The sequence below is a fragment of the Oncorhynchus nerka genome, linkage group LG27 (genome assembly GCF_034236695.1).
Source record: "Oncorhynchus nerka isolate Pitt River linkage group LG27, Oner_Uvic_2.0, whole genome shotgun sequence".
In the NCBI taxonomy this organism is placed as follows: domain Eukaryota; kingdom Metazoa; phylum Chordata; class Actinopteri; order Salmoniformes; family Salmonidae; genus Oncorhynchus; species Oncorhynchus nerka.
The window spans coordinates 24,031,766-24,050,734 of NC_088422.1; the positions used below are offsets into that span (position 1 = coordinate 24,031,766).

Genomic DNA, 18,969 nt, shown 5'->3' on the forward strand with positions numbered 1-18,969 from the left:
TGTCCTATATACATTTGAAATGGACACTTGTGGCATGGTTCTCTATATCTTCTACCATAGTTATTTTGAAATAAAAACCAAATCAAATGTATTGGTCACATACACATCTTTAGCAGATGTTATTGCGAGTGTAGCGAAATGCTTGTGTTCCTAGCTCCAACAGTGCATGTTTGAGGCATGTTTGGGCACTGTCTGCAGTGTGGGTGTAACCAGATCGTGTTCTCTCTCTGGTCCTTTTATTCTTTCTGTTGAGACATGACTTAATGGTCATTCATTTAAAAAAAAAAATCTTTAGAAAATGGGTTCGCTGATGCTTATGATAATTCTTTGTGGAGTCTAGGTCACAGAAGGGTAAGCCAAGAAAGTACTGCTTCAAGCCACTGCTTTGTTCAACTAATATTTCCATGTCATAAAAGGTGTGGTTCTTCCTTGTGGTTCACACTTTTATATTTATTGGGCTTCGTTTTTTTCGTGGATCGGCAACAGAGCAATTACGTTCTCAATCAATTCTGAAAATCCCAAAAATGTTTTTTAACCTTCAGAAATAACATCACTAATGGATGGTCTTCCTCTCCATAAAACAATTGTTGATTCATCAACAAAAGCTCATGCAAGGAAGAGTTTAGGGTAAATGGAACACTTCTACCCATGGCTGTATCATAGTCTTGACATGTGAAAGAGATGTGGCTGAAATTAATAATTTTTCAACTATCGGTAAAAACCATCAAGGAAAGAGACAACAATAGAATACTTAGACAGCCTTATATGAGATTGGATATATGCAAGTGAACAACAAGTGGTGTTTGTGCGCCATCTGGTGGTTCGTAGTAAAGAGATCAGTGTTCACGTCCTAAACATTTTTTTAAACGGTATTGAGCTGCTTGCACAATGTATTTTATGACAAATCCAAGGCTAATACCAATGTTTTCCTTCGGATGTTTCATACATGTTTTATTTTCCTGTATTGGTATATGATGTTATCTGATATCTGCCACTAATGCACTCCAGTAACTGTATTCTGTTGTAGCTCAAAAAAGAAACTTGGTTGCTTCAAACTAACTTTTGTAATGACTTCCATTATTACATTACCAAGTTCGCTATCATGTGATCAAGATTGTATTTGTGAATTTTTTCTAAAACCATATGGTCTATCTACTAGCAATTTAAGTACAATATGGACACAGAATATATATCAATAAAAAAATGAAGTTCTTCAAATATAAATGACCACATTTACGATAGATTGACATTGATTTTCTGTTAATTACCTAAATTACTGAAGATTCCAGTGACGTTCATAAATTACCGGTAGTTTTGCAGACCGAATGGTGACCCATAACCTCAGACAGGGGTCACCCAGAGGGTAATAGCTGATATAACAGCAGCTAGAATTCCAATGTATTCCAGATGTTACCTTTGTTGGGTACTAAATTCTAGCTGCTGTTATATCAGCTATGAGAAAGGACCAGTGGCGATTTTAACATGTAAATCTTGGTGAGCAAAAATTGGGATGCATGCCAGCAAAGCCACAACACAACACTAAACAATACATTGATTGCACTATAACAGTGACAAATGGTGCCCACAAACTGTTAGGGCCTACATAAAGCTGTCCCAACAACAGAGCCTTCTTTTCAGCACCATGGAGTGAATCCTTACCACTGCTACACCTAGCCGTGTCTGGCAGCGAAACAGTTCATTCAGACTCATTTACTGCCTTTAAAAAAACAGATGACAAGGCTGACTTGCTTAAACAAATGTGGTTTCAACTGACAATTGAGATGTATAAATTATTGCATAAGGGGACGACGAGTGGATAAGAGGCAATTCGTAATTTAGATTAAGACGTTAATGAGCGAGCTAGGATGGACGTAGTCAATATATATATGTGTTCAGCACTTTTTAAATGTACAGCGACATAATTCAGAACATGGGCCGTTCTTACAGTATTCTTCCTGTACACCAAGTCAGAACCAAAGGATAAATAAAGGGTGCATTTAAGCAGACAATGAAAGCTCTTACAATATTCGATGATTACATTTCTCTAAAACAGGCTATAGGGTACATGTGCACCACCAAGTCAGAACAGTGGGCTAAGTTATGAGGGGAAAAGGGACCAAATTATTAGGGTGAGGCACATGGGCTACTAACAGTTTACTACACGACATTCACTTAGTATTACTTTCTTAGCTAAAGTATACATATATCCCTGGCATATTACATCATTTATGCAGCAGCATACAATACATTTTTGAACTCACCTTGTTGTGCTGTGCTCACTTGAACAGGAAGGTGGCGCGGCTGTCCATTTTTTGTCAACAAAGTCTAGCATTCTCTGGATGTATGGTGCTTTAAAGACAACTGGGAACAAGGTTGAATTATGATGTCAGCAATCTTCAGGTCAGAGTTCTAGAAAGAGGCCCGAGTTCCCGACTTGGAATTCCGAGTTGGATGACCGTTCAAAACTTATTTTCCCAGAGCTCCCAGTTGTCTTGAACTCACGGACATCTGACGTTCTGAGTTTCCAGTTGTTTTGAATGCGGCAGAAGTCATGCTGGATGGACAGAATGGCCAATGTATTCAAACTTTTCTGGACCATGGAATATGAATGTCTTTCCTTTTAAACTTGGAAAAGAGACCCTTAAACCCAGACTTGAACCACACACCCACTCCACTGAATAGCAGGCTAGGGATTGCTCTGCGACTCTTGCAGTTAGCCACTGATTCCTTCCACACCACTCATTGTTGGATTAGCGATTTCCAACTTGTTGTGTAATGTTTATGTCCAATGTTTATGTCCAATACTCAATAAAGCAAAAAAGAGACCATGTTTGTATGCAGCTTTATTAACTCAAGTATATATTTTTGTTACATTGTTTGCGAACTGTGACACATATTAATTCCAAAATAACATGCAAAACAGGCAACAGCAAAATATAGACAGTACAGGTCAATGGTTTGGACACACCTACTCATTCAAGGGTTTTTCTTTATTTTTACTATTTTCTACATTGTATAATAATAGTGAAGACATCAAAACTATGAAATAACACATATGGAATCATGTAGTAACCAAAATAAATGTTATATTTGAGATTCTTCAAAGTAGCCACCCTTTGCCTTGACGACAGCTTTACAAACTCTTGGCATTCTCTCAACCAGCTTCATGAGATAGTCACCTGGAATGCATTTCAATTAACAGGTGTGCCTCGTTAAAAGTGCATTTGTGGGGAATTTCTTTCCTTCTTAATGCGTTTCAGCCAATCAGTTGTGTTGTGACAAGGTAGGGGTGGTATACAGAAGATAGCCCTATCTGGTAAAAGGCCAAGTCCATATTATGGCAGGAACAGCTCAAATAAGAAAAGAAAATGACAGTCCATCATTACTTGAAGACATGAAAGTCAGTCAATGAGGAAAATTTCAAGAACTTTGAATGTTTCTTCAATTGCAGTAGCAAAAACCATCAAGTGCTATGTTGAGCTGGCTCTCATGAGGACCGGCACTGGAAAGGAAGACCCAAAGTTACCTCTGCTGCAGAGGATAAGTTCATTAGTGTTAACTGCACCTCAAATTGCAGTTGAAATAAATGCTTCACAGAGTTCAAGTAACAGGCACATTTCAACATCAACTGTTCACTGCATGAATCAGGCCTTCATGGTCAAATTGCTGCAAAGCAACCACTACTAAAGGACACCAAGAAGAAGAAGAGACTTGCTTGGGCCAAGAAACACGAGCAATGGACATTAGACCGGTGAAAATGTGTCCTTTGGTCTGATGAGTAGGTAAATGGACGATCTCCGCATGTGTGGTTCCCACCGTGAAGCATGGAGGAGGAGGTGTGATGGTGTAGAGGTGCTTTGCTGATGACACTGTCAGTGATTTATTTAGAATTTAAGGCACACTTAACCAGCATGGCTACGACAGAATTCGGCAGCAATACGCCATCCCATCTGGTTTGCGCTTAGTGGGACTATCATTTGTTTTCAACAGGACAATGACCCAACACACCTCCAGGCTGTGTAAGGGATATCTGACCAAGAAGAAGAGTGATGGGAGTACTGCATCAGATGACCTGGCCTCCACAATCACCCGACCTCAACCCAACTGAGATGGTTTGGGGTGAGTTGGACCACAGAGTGAAGGAAAATCAGCCAACAAGTGCTCAGCATATGTGGGAACTCCTTCAAGACTGCATTCCAGGTGAATCTGGATGAGAGAATACCAAGCGTGTGCAAAGCTGTCATCAAGGCAAAGGGTGGCTACTTTTTGAAGAATCTAAAATATATTATGTATTTTGATTTGTTTAACTCTTTATTGGTTACTACATGATTCCGTATGTGTTATTTCATAGTTTTGATGTCTTCTCTATTATTCTACAATGTAGAAAATAGTCAAAAAATAAAGAAAAACCTTGGAATGAGTAGGTGTGTCCAAACCTTTGACTGGTACTGTATATATATATTTAACAGTTGGGGCTCAAAACAGGTGGGTCTCTGCCCCACCTGCCCTGAATGACGGGTCGCCACTGGAAAGAACCAATGTCACCTTGGAGATATATTACCTTACTACCACATCCAGTGGACAGGTTGGCAATGACACGATTCAATCAGTACATTAATAAGAGTTTCACTAAAATGATGGAATGCTTTCCCTATTCTATCACTAAGGCACCAATAACAGTCCGGATCTATTTACATTAATCTGGCAAAATTATCATGTTTTTCATATTTGAACATTTCAAATTATGTGCAAGTCACTCCGCTTGGAAGGACATCAACTATGACAACGTTGTGTATATTTATTGTTGGCCTCTGCATCTGCATACATACTGAATTAATCCAAAACTACATCACTCTGTGGTGTTTTCTTGAACTTCAACCTATGACGAAAATAAAATCCAGCCATACGCTCTAATCACCACAAGGATATTGTCTGCTATCCACCTTATAGCCTAATCGACACTGCTGTAACACTCCATAGTCTCAGTGTCTCAATGTGCGTCAATGATCAAAGCAGCTTGTTGGCTTGTTTGTTTGTGCGCTACCTCCATAGCCCCTGAGGTAATAAACAAGCAGTCTCTTACATTCTCTCTCTCCATACGGAACTTCTCCCACTAGTAGTAGTTTGTTGGTCTTGAGTGGATGGTGTCTGTTTTTTAAAATTTATTTTACTCAAACTACTACATACTTGTTGGGCTTCCCCTCCAGTCCCACTAATCCCTCATATATTGGGCTCCCCCTCCAGTCCAACTAATCCCTCATATATTGGGGTCCCCCTCTAGTTTGGTCAGGTCAGTGGTGGTCCCCATAAACATGCTCTTTCCCCTCTCCAGCCGGCTTTTCTTGTCTGTCAGCCGGAAGGCCTCCATGAACTCATCGATGTCAATGTTGCCGTCCTGGTTGGTGTCTATGGTGACGGACAGGTCCGAGATAGCCTCGTCAGTGATCTCCATCTTTAAGAAGGCACTCAGCAGCTTCCACGTCTGACGGAAGTCCTCCATTGTGATGAACCCTGGAGGGAGGCGGGAGGAGGGTGAGAGAGAGTGAAGGGAGAGACAGGATAGAATGGTTGAGAGGAGAGGGAGGAGAGAGGGGAAGGAAAGATGGAGGAGAGGGGAAGGGAGGAGAGATGGAGAGCCAGTGGGATGAGGGGAGAGATAAGTAGCAGGGCTGGCGTCAGTTGGCTGGGTGTGATACTAGAAGACCAGTGGGTTAATCCTAAATCAACCTACTGCTGACGTTAGCTTTAACACCCCACAGACAGACTACAGGGAGGTTGGCCTCAATAAGTACGACATGTGTCTGAGTGTACTTACATATGTACGTTTGTAAACTATGCGCCCCAAACAAATAACACAGGTAACCGGTAGTTGACGTCACGTCTTGTGCGATCAAAACATTCACCTGAAGAAACAACACATGGAATGAAGGCGGAGTAAAGGAGTATTGTTACCTGAGTTGTCTAAATCCACTATTCTGAAGATGGTCTCCAAGGTGGCGCGATGGCGGTACAGGGTCTCCAGCAAACCCTGATCGATGTGCTGCATAGGCAATCAAGGGGAGAGTTGTCTGTGAACACCAATTGTTTTCTATGGCATCAGATTTTGAAATAAGAGGTGTGTCATGACATACAGCTGTGTTCCCACATAATTCTATATAACCATGTATGCTTGGACAAGACAAACAAACACAATTAGCCTGTTGGGACAGAAGTATGTACATCCACAAGGATTTGATCAGTATCGTCAATATGGATGTTAAATGACAGACGTAACATGCCATTACCTCCATTTGTGGCTCTTTGATGGAAAGTTCCTGGAACCACTCCTGGTAGTCCAACATGCCCCCCGGGGTCTTGCAGGTGGCCAGCTGAAAGCGCAGCATCCTCCAGGGTAGGCCTAGACGCAGCACACTCTCTACCGCCGTAGCCCAGTCATTCAGAGACACCTGCCCTGTGTTGGAGATAGGGAGGAGGGGACTGCTTAACATATACATATACACATATACACACATACACACACACACACACACACACGCACACACACACGCACACGCACACGCACACGCACACACATCGGAAGTTTACTTACACCTTAGCCAAATAGATGTAAACTCAGTTTTTCACAATTCCTGACATTTAATCCTAATAAAAATTGTCTTAGGTCAGTTAGGATCACCACTTTATTTTAAGAATGTGAAATGTCAGAATAATAGTAGAGAGAATGATTTATTTCAGCTTTTATTTCTTTCATCACATTCCCAGTGAGTCAGAAGTTTACATACACTCAATTAGTATGGGTCAAACACTTTGGGTAGCCTTCCACAAGCTTCCCACAATAAGTTCAGTGAATTATGGCCCATTCCTCCTGACAGAGCTGGTGTAACAGAATCAGGTTTGTAGGCCTCCTTGCTCGCAGACGCTTTTTCAGTTCTGCCCTCAAAATTTCTATGGGATTGAGGTCAGGGCTTTGTGATGGCCACTCCAATACCTTGACTTTGTTGTCCTTAAGCCATTTTGACACAACTTTGGAAGTATGCTTGGGGTCATTGTCCATTTGGAAGACCCATTTGCGACCAAGCTTTAACTTCCTGACTGATGTCTTGAGATGTTGCTTCAATATATCCACTTAACTGTCCTTCTCATGATGCCATCAATTTTGTGAAGTGCACCAGTCCCTCCTGCAGCATAGCAACCCCACAACATGATGCTGCCACCCCTGTGCTTCACGGTTGGGATGTTGTTCTTCGGCTTGCAAGCCCTTTTTCCTCCAAACAGAACGGTCATTATGGCCAAACAGTTATATTTTTGTTTCATCAGACCCCAGGACATTTCTCTAAAAAGTACAATCTTTGTCCTCATGTGCAGTTGCAAACCGTAGTCTGTTTTTTTATGTGGTTTTGAGAGAATGAGAACGAGTTCTCCAACCAGGGCAGGGGGTGGTAGAAAAAAAACAATCCAAAAGGATTCAAGTAATGTAATTTGATAGACTGCTAATCTCATAGCTGATCTAATCCCCCCCCCCCCCAAATAACCCCAAAATAAGATATATTATATCTCATGAAATATGAGTATAAACAATTAAAGGGTGTAAATTGTATTAAATCACATAAATCTTAATTCTTTGGGGGAATATTTGATCATGGCTATGTCAATTGATACGACACCTGTTTTGTCTTTGTCAAACTCTTGGAAGGCACTGACGAGGTCAGACTTGTGTGCAAACAGCTGTTCCCGCAGGACCTTGAGGGCTGAATGTTCCACCTTCCCCACACTGTAGTCCAGACAGGGAGAACAGATCAAACTCTGTCCACATCAATTTAATAATCTTAATTTTATTAATCTAAATAATTTTCCATTGTCTGTTGTAGCTTACTTTTTCCTGAGGGTGAGTTCTCGAGTCATACTGCTAGCCTGGTACTGAATCAAATAAGGCACTAGGTCTGGTCCCAATTTCACGTAGGCCCCTCTGTTGCTGCCCACTTCATAGTAGTTGGAGGCAGAGAACAGGGTGAGGACCTGTTGTACAAATTGTAAACAATACAGAATTACCAAACAGTGAAAAGCAGTGTTGTAGTTTCCAGAAACCTCTGGTACTGCACTTTCAAAGCACACAAATGTAGGCTGACTAAAGCAAGTGAGCAGCAAATATAGGCTCACCGGAACTGATTGCTGGCACCTGCTACTCTTATAGAATATTAGCTCAAAAGTATGGTGGAGCAACTGCTCCCCTCTGCCAAGTGAGATAAGACTTTAGTGTAGGCCTATGTCACGATAGGGCAGTGGGCATAAATGGGACTTAGCATTCAAAATATGCCATTACCAAGGCCAGGAGTTGTTCCTGGCCACATGACCTGACTAGGACAAACTTGTGGCCCTAGTTATAGCGTATAAGGAGGGTCTAGAGTGTTTTATGATCAGGTCACGTCTCAGAGTATTGCTGATCTGACATCAGATTTGCCGTTTAGATCATGATGAATATGGTTATATGGACAGGTGGAAGTGTAATATATCCACACTCCTACTCTGAGACACTGTTTGGATAGAGTCCCTAGTCTTACCCATCTTATGTAATCCCTTAGACACCTTTAGCCTGACTGTTCTCACCCTGCGGTTGTGGCAAAACTCGTAGCCATCCTGCTTGCACTCGTGGGAGCGGATGATGAGCTGCATGTTGTGTCTGTCCAGGAAGTCCTGGGTGACGTCTGGCCCCCAGTAGCAGCCTCCTCCCCGCACCTCGTTGGGTATGCAGCCGTTCTGAGACATGGGGTCACTCCACAGTAGGTCCAGAATCTAGTCATATAAATAATACATTGTAAAATTATTAGCATTTTTGTCAGACCCAAGGACTTTACAATAGGCTATCATAAGGAAAACAAAAATGACAGTAAACAGATGACTGGTATAGGGCTATAAGTAGATATAGAGGTGAGAAGACCATGGTTGTATCTCAAATGACACTCTATTCCCTTAACAGTACACTACTTTTAGCTAGTGCTTATATTATATCAGAGTATATACTACATACTGCTGACAATCATTCACCATTTAGGAGACAGATTTTCCTTAAAATACTGTGATGGATTCAGTTGAATAACTATTGTACTGTAAGACACATTAACCTTCACCATTGAGTTAAAGTGAAGAAAACAAAATGTAGTTGGCTCCTCTTGTAAAATGAGGGTTTGTCCTGAAAAGTGTCTGCTTGTAAAACAGATGGCAAATTGGAAAACAAGATTGTTATTCAGGTTGACGGATTAACGGTCCTCCGTTTTAGTCTGTCTGTGACTAAGTAAGTGACTGTAGGCAGGTTGGCATTTACTGTCATGAGTCTTGCCCTGGAGGCAGCTCTGCAGAGTGGTGACTAACTGGCACAGCCAAAAAGTCATAAAATCTGATTTTAAACCTAACCCTAACCTTAACTCTAACCTTAACCACAGTGTAAACCCTAATGCCTTAAACTAAGATTTTTGTTTTCATTAATTTGTATGATATAGACAATTTTGCAGCTGGTCCATCTAGCGCCTGCGGCACTCCAAGGACCAGGGTTGCCTACCTTTGATCTAGTGGAAACCTCTCAGTTCCGGCTCAAGGGAAAGAATCATGAAAATAAATGTCAATCTGCGACATACACAAACAGAGCATAGAGCACTCCTAGTGCTGAGGTGGTGTTTAACAACCAATCATGAGTAACTGACTGAGTATCGAACCTGTATAGAGCTAAAGGCTAAAGTCGTCAGGTCTCAGACAAGGTTTACTGTTACTCATCACACAGCACAGCTCACCAAACCACCTCTCTAGTCTACAACACATCCCCAGCCGGAATTCCTCACCTGTTTCCACTCCTCTACGGTAGTGTCTGCTGTGTCGGTGGATTCCTGCGACGCTGAGGAGACGGCCAGGTTATTGAGTTCCCCCTGACTGTGGCTGAAGCCGCCCTTGATGAAGCCGGACTGCCTCCGCCGCACCTCTATCTCCTCGTCAACGGTCCGGGGGACCCTGCCGGAAAAGTCCTGGAGTGAGCGGCGCTGGAAGCCATCTCGGGGTCCAAAAGAGTTGGCCTTGATCAGGGAGACCCGGCGCTGGTTGTTCTTGGTGCCTGACAGGTCGTCTTCCATGTCCAAGTCCACAGAGGACTGACTCACTGGGTATTGTGTCCTCTTCTTAGGAGGCCTCAGGGCTGACACGTACTGGGAGACGACAGAGAAATAGAGATAGAGAAACGGGGAGGGAGAGAGAACACAACGGCATTATTGCAATTATATGAAATCATTTATTAACATTTACATCTGTCCTCTTTGTCAGTCCGTGGAAATTGACCGTTTTCCCTTTTCTTCATGTGTTTGTACAGTGTATGTTCCACCATAGTTTTGATTGATTGATTGATAGAAACTACATTTGTCTAGAGAAAGTCTCACTTACTTTGTGTCTGTCCACTCTGGCTATGAGGCAGAGGTCCGTGGTGTTGGAGATGCCCCCATGCAGGATCAACACTTTCTGATCGATGACTGTTGCCAGGGGCAACCAGCTGAAGATCTTCTGAAGCAGCTTTAGGATCCTCTTGCCGTGCATCTGAGGACAAGGGAAATGAACTACAATTATAATTCATCACTGCATTGTTGAATAGATGAGACGAGTGTGACATTTTGTCCCTATATGTGCCAGCAAATTTGGGAATTGTGTTTAAAAAATGTATGTCAAGCTGATCTGGCTTATAAACCAGTGTAAACAAATAATCACTTTAGCTGTACTGTTTTGATGCATGTTTAGAATCTGGGAAAAGATCCAAGAGTGCATTGCTGCGTGGGCGTAAGTACAGTAAAGCCACTGATCATCCTGACTCGCTGTAACCTGTAACCGGCACATTGAGAGAACACTGATGACCTTAAGTCATCTTGTTTAGTAACCTCTTAATCCTTTAACTGGACGTTACGAGTCAGTGAGTGACCCACATTGAATGTGGAAATACACCCCTTTTAAACTCTGAGCAATGAGCGAGCCAATTGCAGTTTATAGTTGTGATTCCAAGTTATCAAAGTATTAAATAAAGATACTATTTAGATAGCAAAGATATTTTCCTGATGTTTTATAAGTAGGATAAAGAGGATTTAATGCCATATGGTCAACAAACTATTCTGAACATCCTGCACGTATTTACAGTCCTACATGAGACTGACATCAGACTTCAGTGAGCTTGTGGGCAAGGCCCTAATTTGTGAGTTCTCTGTCACCTGGAGCTGCATGGCAAATGGTTCAGGAACACAAGGATAGGACAATGCCCAAAGACTGGTCAGCCCTTCCTCCTCTGGGGGGCCAAAATGAACAGTTGAAGTTGGAAGTTTACATGCACTTAGGTTGGAGTCATTTTGTTGTTTGTGGTTTTTCAACCACTCCACAAATGTCTTGTTAACAAACTATACTTTTGGCAAGTCGGTTAAGACATCTACTTTGTGCATGACACAAGTACTTTTTTCCAACAATTGTTTACAGACATATAATTTCACTTATAATTCAATATATCACAATTCCAGTTGGTCAGAAGTTTACATACACTAAGTTGACTGTGCCTTTAAACAGCTTGGAAAATTCCAGAAAATGATGTCATGGATATTGAAGCTTCTGATAGGCTAATTAACATAATTTGAGTGAATTGTAGATGTACCTCTTTAGTGCCTCTTTACTTGACATTGTGGGAAAATCAAAAGAAATCAGCCAAGACCTCAGAAAGAAAATTGTAGACCTCCACAAGTCTGGTTCATCCTTGGGAGAAATTTCCAAATGCCTGAAGGTACCACGTTCATCTGTACAAACAATAGTACGCAAGTATAAACACCATGGGACCACGCAGCCGTCATACCGCTCAGGAAGGAGACACGTTCTGTCTCCTAGAGATTAACGTACTTTGGTGCGAAAAGTGCAAGTCAATCCCAGAAACAACAGCAAAGGGCCTTGTGAAGATGCTGGAGGAAACATTTTTACTAGGATTAAATGTCAGGAATTGTGAAAAACTGAGTTTAAATGTATTTGGCTAAGGTGTAAGTAAACTTCTGACTTCAACTGTGTCTATCTGGTACAGTATCCAGAACATTGAATATTGAATGTGATAGAATATTACTATAGTATCCATGTATAGTTTCTATCTGAAACTTGTTCACTGAGGATACCTATGATGCTATCTATATACAGTACCAGTCAAAAGTTGGACACAACTACTCATTCAAGGGTTTTTGTTTTTGTTTAACTATTTTTTACATTGTAGAATAATAGTGAAGACATCAAAACTATGAAATTACACATATGCAATCATGTAGTAACCAAAAAAGTGTTAAACAAATCTAAATATATTTTAGATTTTAGATTCTTCAATGTAGCCACCTTTTGCCTTGATGACAGCTTTGCAAACTCTTGGCATTCTCTCAACCAGCTTCATGAGGAATGCTTTTCCAACAGTCTTGAAGGAGTTCCCACATATGCTGAGCACTTGGCTGATTTTCCTTCACTCTTTGATCCAACTTATCCCAAACCATCTCAATTTGGTTGAGGTCCTGGTGATTGTAGAGACCAGGTCATCTGATGCAGCACTCCATCACTCTCCTTCTTGGTCAAATAGACCTTACACAACCTGGAAGTGTGTTTTGGGTCATTGTCTTGTTGAAAACAAATGATTGTCCCACTAAGCGCAAACCAGATAGGATTGCATATCGCTGCAGAATGCTGTGGTAACCATGCTGGTTAAGTGTGCCTTGAATTCTAAATAAATCACTGACAGTGTCACCAGTAAAGCACCCCCACACCATCACAACTCCTCCTCCACTATTCTCGGTGGGAACCACACATGCGGAGATCATCTGTTCACTTACTCTGAGTCTATAAAGACATGGAGGTTGGAACCAAAAATCTCACATTTGGACTCATCAGACCAAAGGACAGATGTCCACTGGTCTAAAGTCCATTGCTAGTGTTTCTTGGCTCAAGTCTCTTCTTCTTATTGGTGTCCTCTAGTTGTGTTTTTTTGTTGTTGCAGAAATTCGACCATGAATGCCTGATTCACGCAGTCTCCTCTGAACAGTTGAGGTTGAGATGTGTCTGTTACTTGAACTCTGTGAAGCATTTATTTGGCCTGCAATCTGAGGTGCAGTTAACTCTAATGAACTTATCCTCTGCAGCAGAGGTAACTCTGGGTCTTCCTCTCCTGTGGCGGACCTCATGAGAGCCAGTTTCATCATAGCTCTTGATGGTTTTGCGACTGCACTTGAAGAAAGGTTCAAAGTTCTTGAAATGTTCCATATTGACTGAAATTCCTGTCTTCAAGTAATGATGGACTGTCGTTTCTCTTTGCTTATTTGAGCTGTTCTGGACTATGTCTTTTACCAAATAGGGCTGTCTTCTGTATACCACCCCTACCGTGTCACAACACAATTGATTGGCTGAAACTCATATTTTTATATATTTAACCTTTATTTTACTAGACAAATCAGTTAAGAACAAATTCTTATTTACAATGTCGGCCTAACCCAGCCAAACCCTTCCCAGGATCGAACCCTCTAGCATGGCCGGTTGTGATACAGCCCGGGATCGAACCCTCTAGCACTGCCTCTAACACTGCGATGCAGTGCCTTAGACTACTACCCCACTCAGGATCCCTAATTCCACAAATTAACATTTAACAAGGCACACCTATTAATTGAAATCAAATCTAATTTATTTGTCACATACACATGGTTAGCAGATGTTAATGTGAGTGTAGCGAAATGCTTGTGCTTCTAGTTCCGACAATGCAGTAATAACCAACGAGTAATCTAACTAACAAATCCAAAACTACTACCTTATACACACAAGTGTAAAGGGATAAAGAATATGTACAGAATATGTACATATATGAATGAGTGATGGTACAGAGCGGCATAGCCAAAATGCAGTAGATGGTATCGAGTACAGTATATACATATGAGATGAGTAATGTAGGGTATGTAAACAAAGTGGCATAGTTTAAAGAGGCTAGTGATACATGTATTACATAAAGATAAAGTAGATGATATCTAGTACAGTATATACGTATACATATGAGATGAATAATGTAGGGTATGTAAACATTATATTAAGTAGCATTGTTTAAAGTGGCTAGTGATATATTTTCCATCAATTCCCATCAATTCCCATTATTAAAGTGGCTGGAGTTGAGTCAGTGTGTTGGCAGCAGCCACTCAATGTTAGTGGTGGCTGTTTAACAGTCTGATGGCCTTGAGATAGAATAATTTTGCACGCCCAATTTTTCAGTTTTTGATTTGTTAAAAAAGTTTGAAATATCCAATAAATGTCGTTCCACTTCATGATTGTGTCCCACTTGTTGTTGATTCTTCACAAAAAAATACAGTTTTATATCTTTATGTTTGAAGCCTGAAATGTGGCAAAAGGTCGCAAAGTTCAAGGGGGCCGAATACTTTCGCAAGGCACTGTACATATCTCTTTTAAATATTTGTTCCTTTATTATTTTCTCCTAACCCTACCACCCCTCCCCTAATTACTTCCAGTTTATACATACTATATACATTTTATAGACATAGTGTATTTTACAATAGTTATCTTTTGTTTGTTTTTAATCCCATCCTTCAAATATCATCAACCCCTCCCATCTATTTCTGAAGCCCATTCAGTTCAATTTTGCCATATATTTTTAACTGTGCTGAGTCACAAAATTCTGAACCTATATACAATTTACAGACACAGTATATTTCACATTAGTTATCTTGTTTTTAATCCCACCCTTTCAGCTCCACTCAACCTCTCCCATCTATCTCTTAACACCATTCATTTATTTGACTTTTTTATTAGGCATATATTTTTCAACTGTGTTATGTTTCACAAAAGTTCTGAACCTTTCTATTCTCATAGTTGCTACTGATTGCAAATTAAAGATAACATTTTTTTCTAAAAGTATTATTATATTATTGAATCCATAATACTTTATTGTGCATGGTTCAACTGTAGTCTCTTGCATATTGCTAATTGAATTTATGGAGTCAGATAAACATTTTAATAGGCTAATTGCTTGGTCTTATTACGAGTCGCATGTGAGGCATTTATAATATCATATGCACTGTATTATATTATATATTATTATAAAATATATTCTATATATTATATGCACATGTCAAATATTTCTGCCCACGACAAGTTCATCTTGTGTTAGTCAACACTTCACCAGGATGTGTTCTTTATTTATTTAACTTTCCTCAAATGAAACCTACCTTGTATTTCCCCAACACCTCCTTGGTGAAGCCATACCTAAACAAACAACAAAGAGATACCAGAGTTGAAAATATATGATTGTTTAAATGATTAAATAGATTGAATTGGTACATGATCAGTGTTTTGACTGTATACCTCAAGTTGACAATATGGTCTTCATGGTTTCCCCTGTTGAGGTGAACATCGTTTGGATACACGAGCAGGAAGGCAAAAAGGATGAGGAGAATCTCAATGGAATCTTTGCCTCGATCAACAAAGTCTCCATTGAAAACATATGGCCGATCCAATGATGGCATGCCATTCTACAGGGGAAACAATAAACACAACAGACTATGAATATCTTAAATGTATATCTTCCTATCTGTTATGGGGGAAAGGTTCAACAAAAATAATGATTTCATTTCATATGTATTTAGCTGATAAATTGTAGCAGGTGACGCACAGTACCTTGTAAAATATCAACAGCAGGTCTTCAAGCTGCCCATGTAAATCACCTTGGATGAAACAATGCTGTATCAATACACTGATATAACTATTACAGTTGATCATTTACCAATATTTGTATAATTTAAGGTATATAAAAAAAAACATTTGAAAAGGTTTGCTCTCCTCAATGAGGTGAATCGAGACAACAAGAAAAACTGTGGTGATTTATTACTCACCACAAACGGTGATTTCTTTGCTGTGACAGGTGGAGATTCGACTGATGTTTGGTAGCTTTCGGAGTAACTTCCATGTTTCCAGGAGAAGTTGGAGAACGTACCGAGAGTGGAGCTGCTACTGGGAGAAACAGTTGTGTAGTGAAGGGGATTTGTGATCAAGCTAAAGCGCTATAGTTAGGAACAGAGAATCAATTTCATTCTGACTGTACAAAAATGCACCTACTCTTTTATTCCTGAAGGCCTCTACCATGGCAGCCACTTGTTCCACAGTCAGAGGGAAGATGAGACGGGGACCTGAGTAGATCTCTGGCACCTCAATATTCTTATAGCAGAAGTGCCTCTCCCACTCTGTATCGCGGCACACTTCATTCTCTCTGAATATGTGGGAGATTAAGTTGCCTGTAGTGGAGAAACCACAGGTATAATATGACAACTTTCATGAAAACAGAAATAAGGGTCCCAATTGTATACAAAAGCCACAACAGAAGGGCAGGGAAAGTCTTACGTTCAGTGCTAGTTGGGTTGAAGTTGTCCATGAGGTAGCCAAGGAAATTGTAAAGCTGCATAGAGAAGAGAGAGATAGACATTTTCTTTAGCAAAATTTCACAAAGTATTCTATAAGTAGCTATTCACCAGGGGAACTGTATGATTGTGTTGAATTACTATGTATTAAACCTTTCCTCACACAAAGTAAATACTAATATTGCACTTTTTGGATGATTTATTTGCTATGTAAATGAAAGTGTATTAGCCTGCAATATTGCATTTTCTCTTAAAACACATCTAATGTTAATCAATCTTTAACTTTCTTATTTTTTCTACATTCATATGCCATGTCCTTCGAAGCACAGGAGGATACTAATTGGAGGTTACACCATTATAGTGGAGAACGGGCTCGTGGTAATGGCTGGAGCAGAATGGTATCATATATATCAAACACATGGTTTGATGCCATTCCATTTGTTCAGTTCCAGCCATTAATATGAGCCATCCTCCCCTCAGCAGCCTCCACTGCTTCGAAGGTAGTGTACCAATTCATGGGGAACATCTGGGGGGAGGGGCATGAACCAGCTACTATGTAGTTGCAGGGCAAGTGCACTACCAACTGTGCCATAAAGTCTCTGGCAGTTGTACACTAATATACAGGGTGACTACAGTGTCTCACTTTGATCTGGGCCTGCTCCCCAGAGTATTCTATAGACTGGAAGATGTTCCAGGTGTATCTGCGTCTCATCTCCATACGAGCCACATACTGACGGTACCAGCGCTGGATCAACACAGCTGCCTTCATCGCTGTTGGACAGAATAGAGAGAGACCATTCAGTGCTAGACCTAGACCCACGAACATGCCTGTGTATGTTCATGCATTATGTGGTTGTATGTCTCTAGGTGGGTCACAACAGTAGAGTATTAGATATATAATCACAACAGTATTATAACAAGGACAGATCATTGATTGCCCTGATTTATCAATGCCAGGTCTGGACATTGTGTAACAAATACCTGGACAGATTCTGGTCCCAGTCCACCCTTGCTAATGGGACAGAACAACATACTGTCCAACAAAAGCCAGACCACTACAGCCTTGACCTTTGACCCAGACTGACCCTGCAGTAAACATTCCATCTGTTTCCTGTTACCTGCTACCTTACAAGTAAACAACATCAACATAGAAGGGAAGCATTTGGGCTTACATGTGATGGCTTCATGTAGCATTGCAGATACAGAAAAATAAGAGAAAATGCATTACATTATTTCACACACATACAAATAGGTTAGGATTTGAGGTAAAGGCGATAAAGTCACCATTATTCTGTGTATACTGCAAATTGGTCTACATTTTCTAGAGGGCAATACTTTATCTTTGTAGAAATGGCTTGAACATCGCTAAAATAAAAAAAGAGCACACACATCCTCTAAAGGCTCCTACACATCTATCCAACTACAGCCAACCCAACCGGCTATAGATCATCATCAATATTTAGTTGGCTGTAATTGGATAATTGTGTTGGAGTCTTTATAAAGCATGGAGAAATGGATACATTATCAATGTTTCTCAATCTCCAGTAGGTGGATCGGCATTGTTCCCTGAAATGGTTACCAGACAGAAATTTAGACAGCTCTCATTAAAGTGATGCTCCAAAGCATTTGTATAATATCAGCCAGTAGCTTTGAAAGTAATGCTCACGGGTCTGCAAGTTAAAAGACTGTACAATTTTAATTCTGCATAATGGTACAGCATATTAACTTTAATGTGGTAAAGTTGATATGTTGCTTCAGTTTGCTGCCACAGTATACGAGTGGTTTCATATTTGTCTCCAGCGTCTATAAGATAAAAATATGTCTAAAACAAATGTCATTTTTATTTACAATCCCCTTATCCAAACAGATTACTCATTTACCTAGCTCACATCAATAGCTCTTATCAAGATGTAACCGGTTTGTTAGACCTTATTCATGGAATCCTCACATGTAAAGGTGGTGGAATTATTAGGGAATGAAGTCAAGGTCAGAATACAGGGTATCTGTAAACACACATCTGCCTCACCTTCATTTATTCAATCTCCACCCAAAACGAATAGCAGGTGAATAGCAAAATATTCTCATGCTTAAATTCAATGTCAGAATACGCATAGAGAGAAAAGTGTATAAAAGGGAATTGCGTTCCATTTACGCTGCTTAATGCGGCAATCATCAGTTGAAACAATAACAAAGTGAAGTCCCTATTTTGGTATAAGATGAGGGATGGAGAAATGTAACCACTCTCAAATACATAGACAGGGCTATGGATGCAAGGACTAACAATCCATGATATCAAAATGATAGTTTTAACCATGTTTTGCGGTTACATAGTGTTTGTTTACATTTACTTTATTACAAACATTGGAGTAAAACAAGCTTATATTTTCTGATGGGGTACTACAGTTGAACTAAGCTCACGAGGCATTAATATGTTATACTCTTCAAGAATCAATGGATACATACTGTATAACTAATTTATAAGTAAAAAAATAACTAATTATGTAGCAACTGCCCCTTTAACTCGGGCGATCACAGACGG

At 40.3% G+C, this 18,969-nt stretch overlaps 1 protein-coding gene across 2 annotated transcripts in view; it reads right to left on the reverse strand.

Annotated features, from left to right (window-relative positions):
* Positions 1 to 2,832: 2,832 nt before the first annotated feature.
* Positions 2,833 to 18,969, reverse strand: part of ppef2a (protein phosphatase with EF-hand domain 2a) — a 35,152-nt gene continuing 19,015 nt past the window's right edge. For both annotated transcript variants that reach the window (XM_029637413.2, XM_029637411.2), the window contains exons 3-17: positions 17,074 to 17,201; positions 16,414 to 16,468; positions 16,132 to 16,307; positions 15,909 to 16,023; positions 15,694 to 15,740; positions 15,382 to 15,548; positions 15,246 to 15,282; positions 10,420 to 10,569; positions 9,831 to 10,187; positions 8,605 to 8,790; positions 7,874 to 8,016; positions 7,665 to 7,771; positions 6,285 to 6,451; positions 5,953 to 6,040; positions 2,833 to 5,511 (exon numbers count right to left, since the gene is read on the reverse strand). In XM_029637413.2, the coding sequence (XP_029493273.1) occupies positions 5,258 to 5,511; positions 5,953 to 6,040; positions 6,285 to 6,451; positions 7,665 to 7,771; positions 7,874 to 8,016; positions 8,605 to 8,790; positions 9,831 to 10,187; positions 10,420 to 10,569; positions 15,246 to 15,282; positions 15,382 to 15,548; positions 15,694 to 15,740; positions 15,909 to 16,023; positions 16,132 to 16,307; positions 16,414 to 16,468; positions 17,074 to 17,199 (2,175 nt within the window). In that variant the 5' untranslated portion in view covers positions 17,200 to 17,201 and the 3' untranslated portion in view covers positions 2,833 to 5,257. The remainder of the gene's footprint in view (positions 5,512 to 5,952; positions 6,041 to 6,284; positions 6,452 to 7,664; positions 7,772 to 7,873; positions 8,017 to 8,604; positions 8,791 to 9,830; positions 10,188 to 10,419; positions 10,570 to 15,245; positions 15,283 to 15,381; positions 15,549 to 15,693; positions 15,741 to 15,908; positions 16,024 to 16,131; positions 16,308 to 16,413; positions 16,469 to 17,073; positions 17,202 to 18,969) is intronic.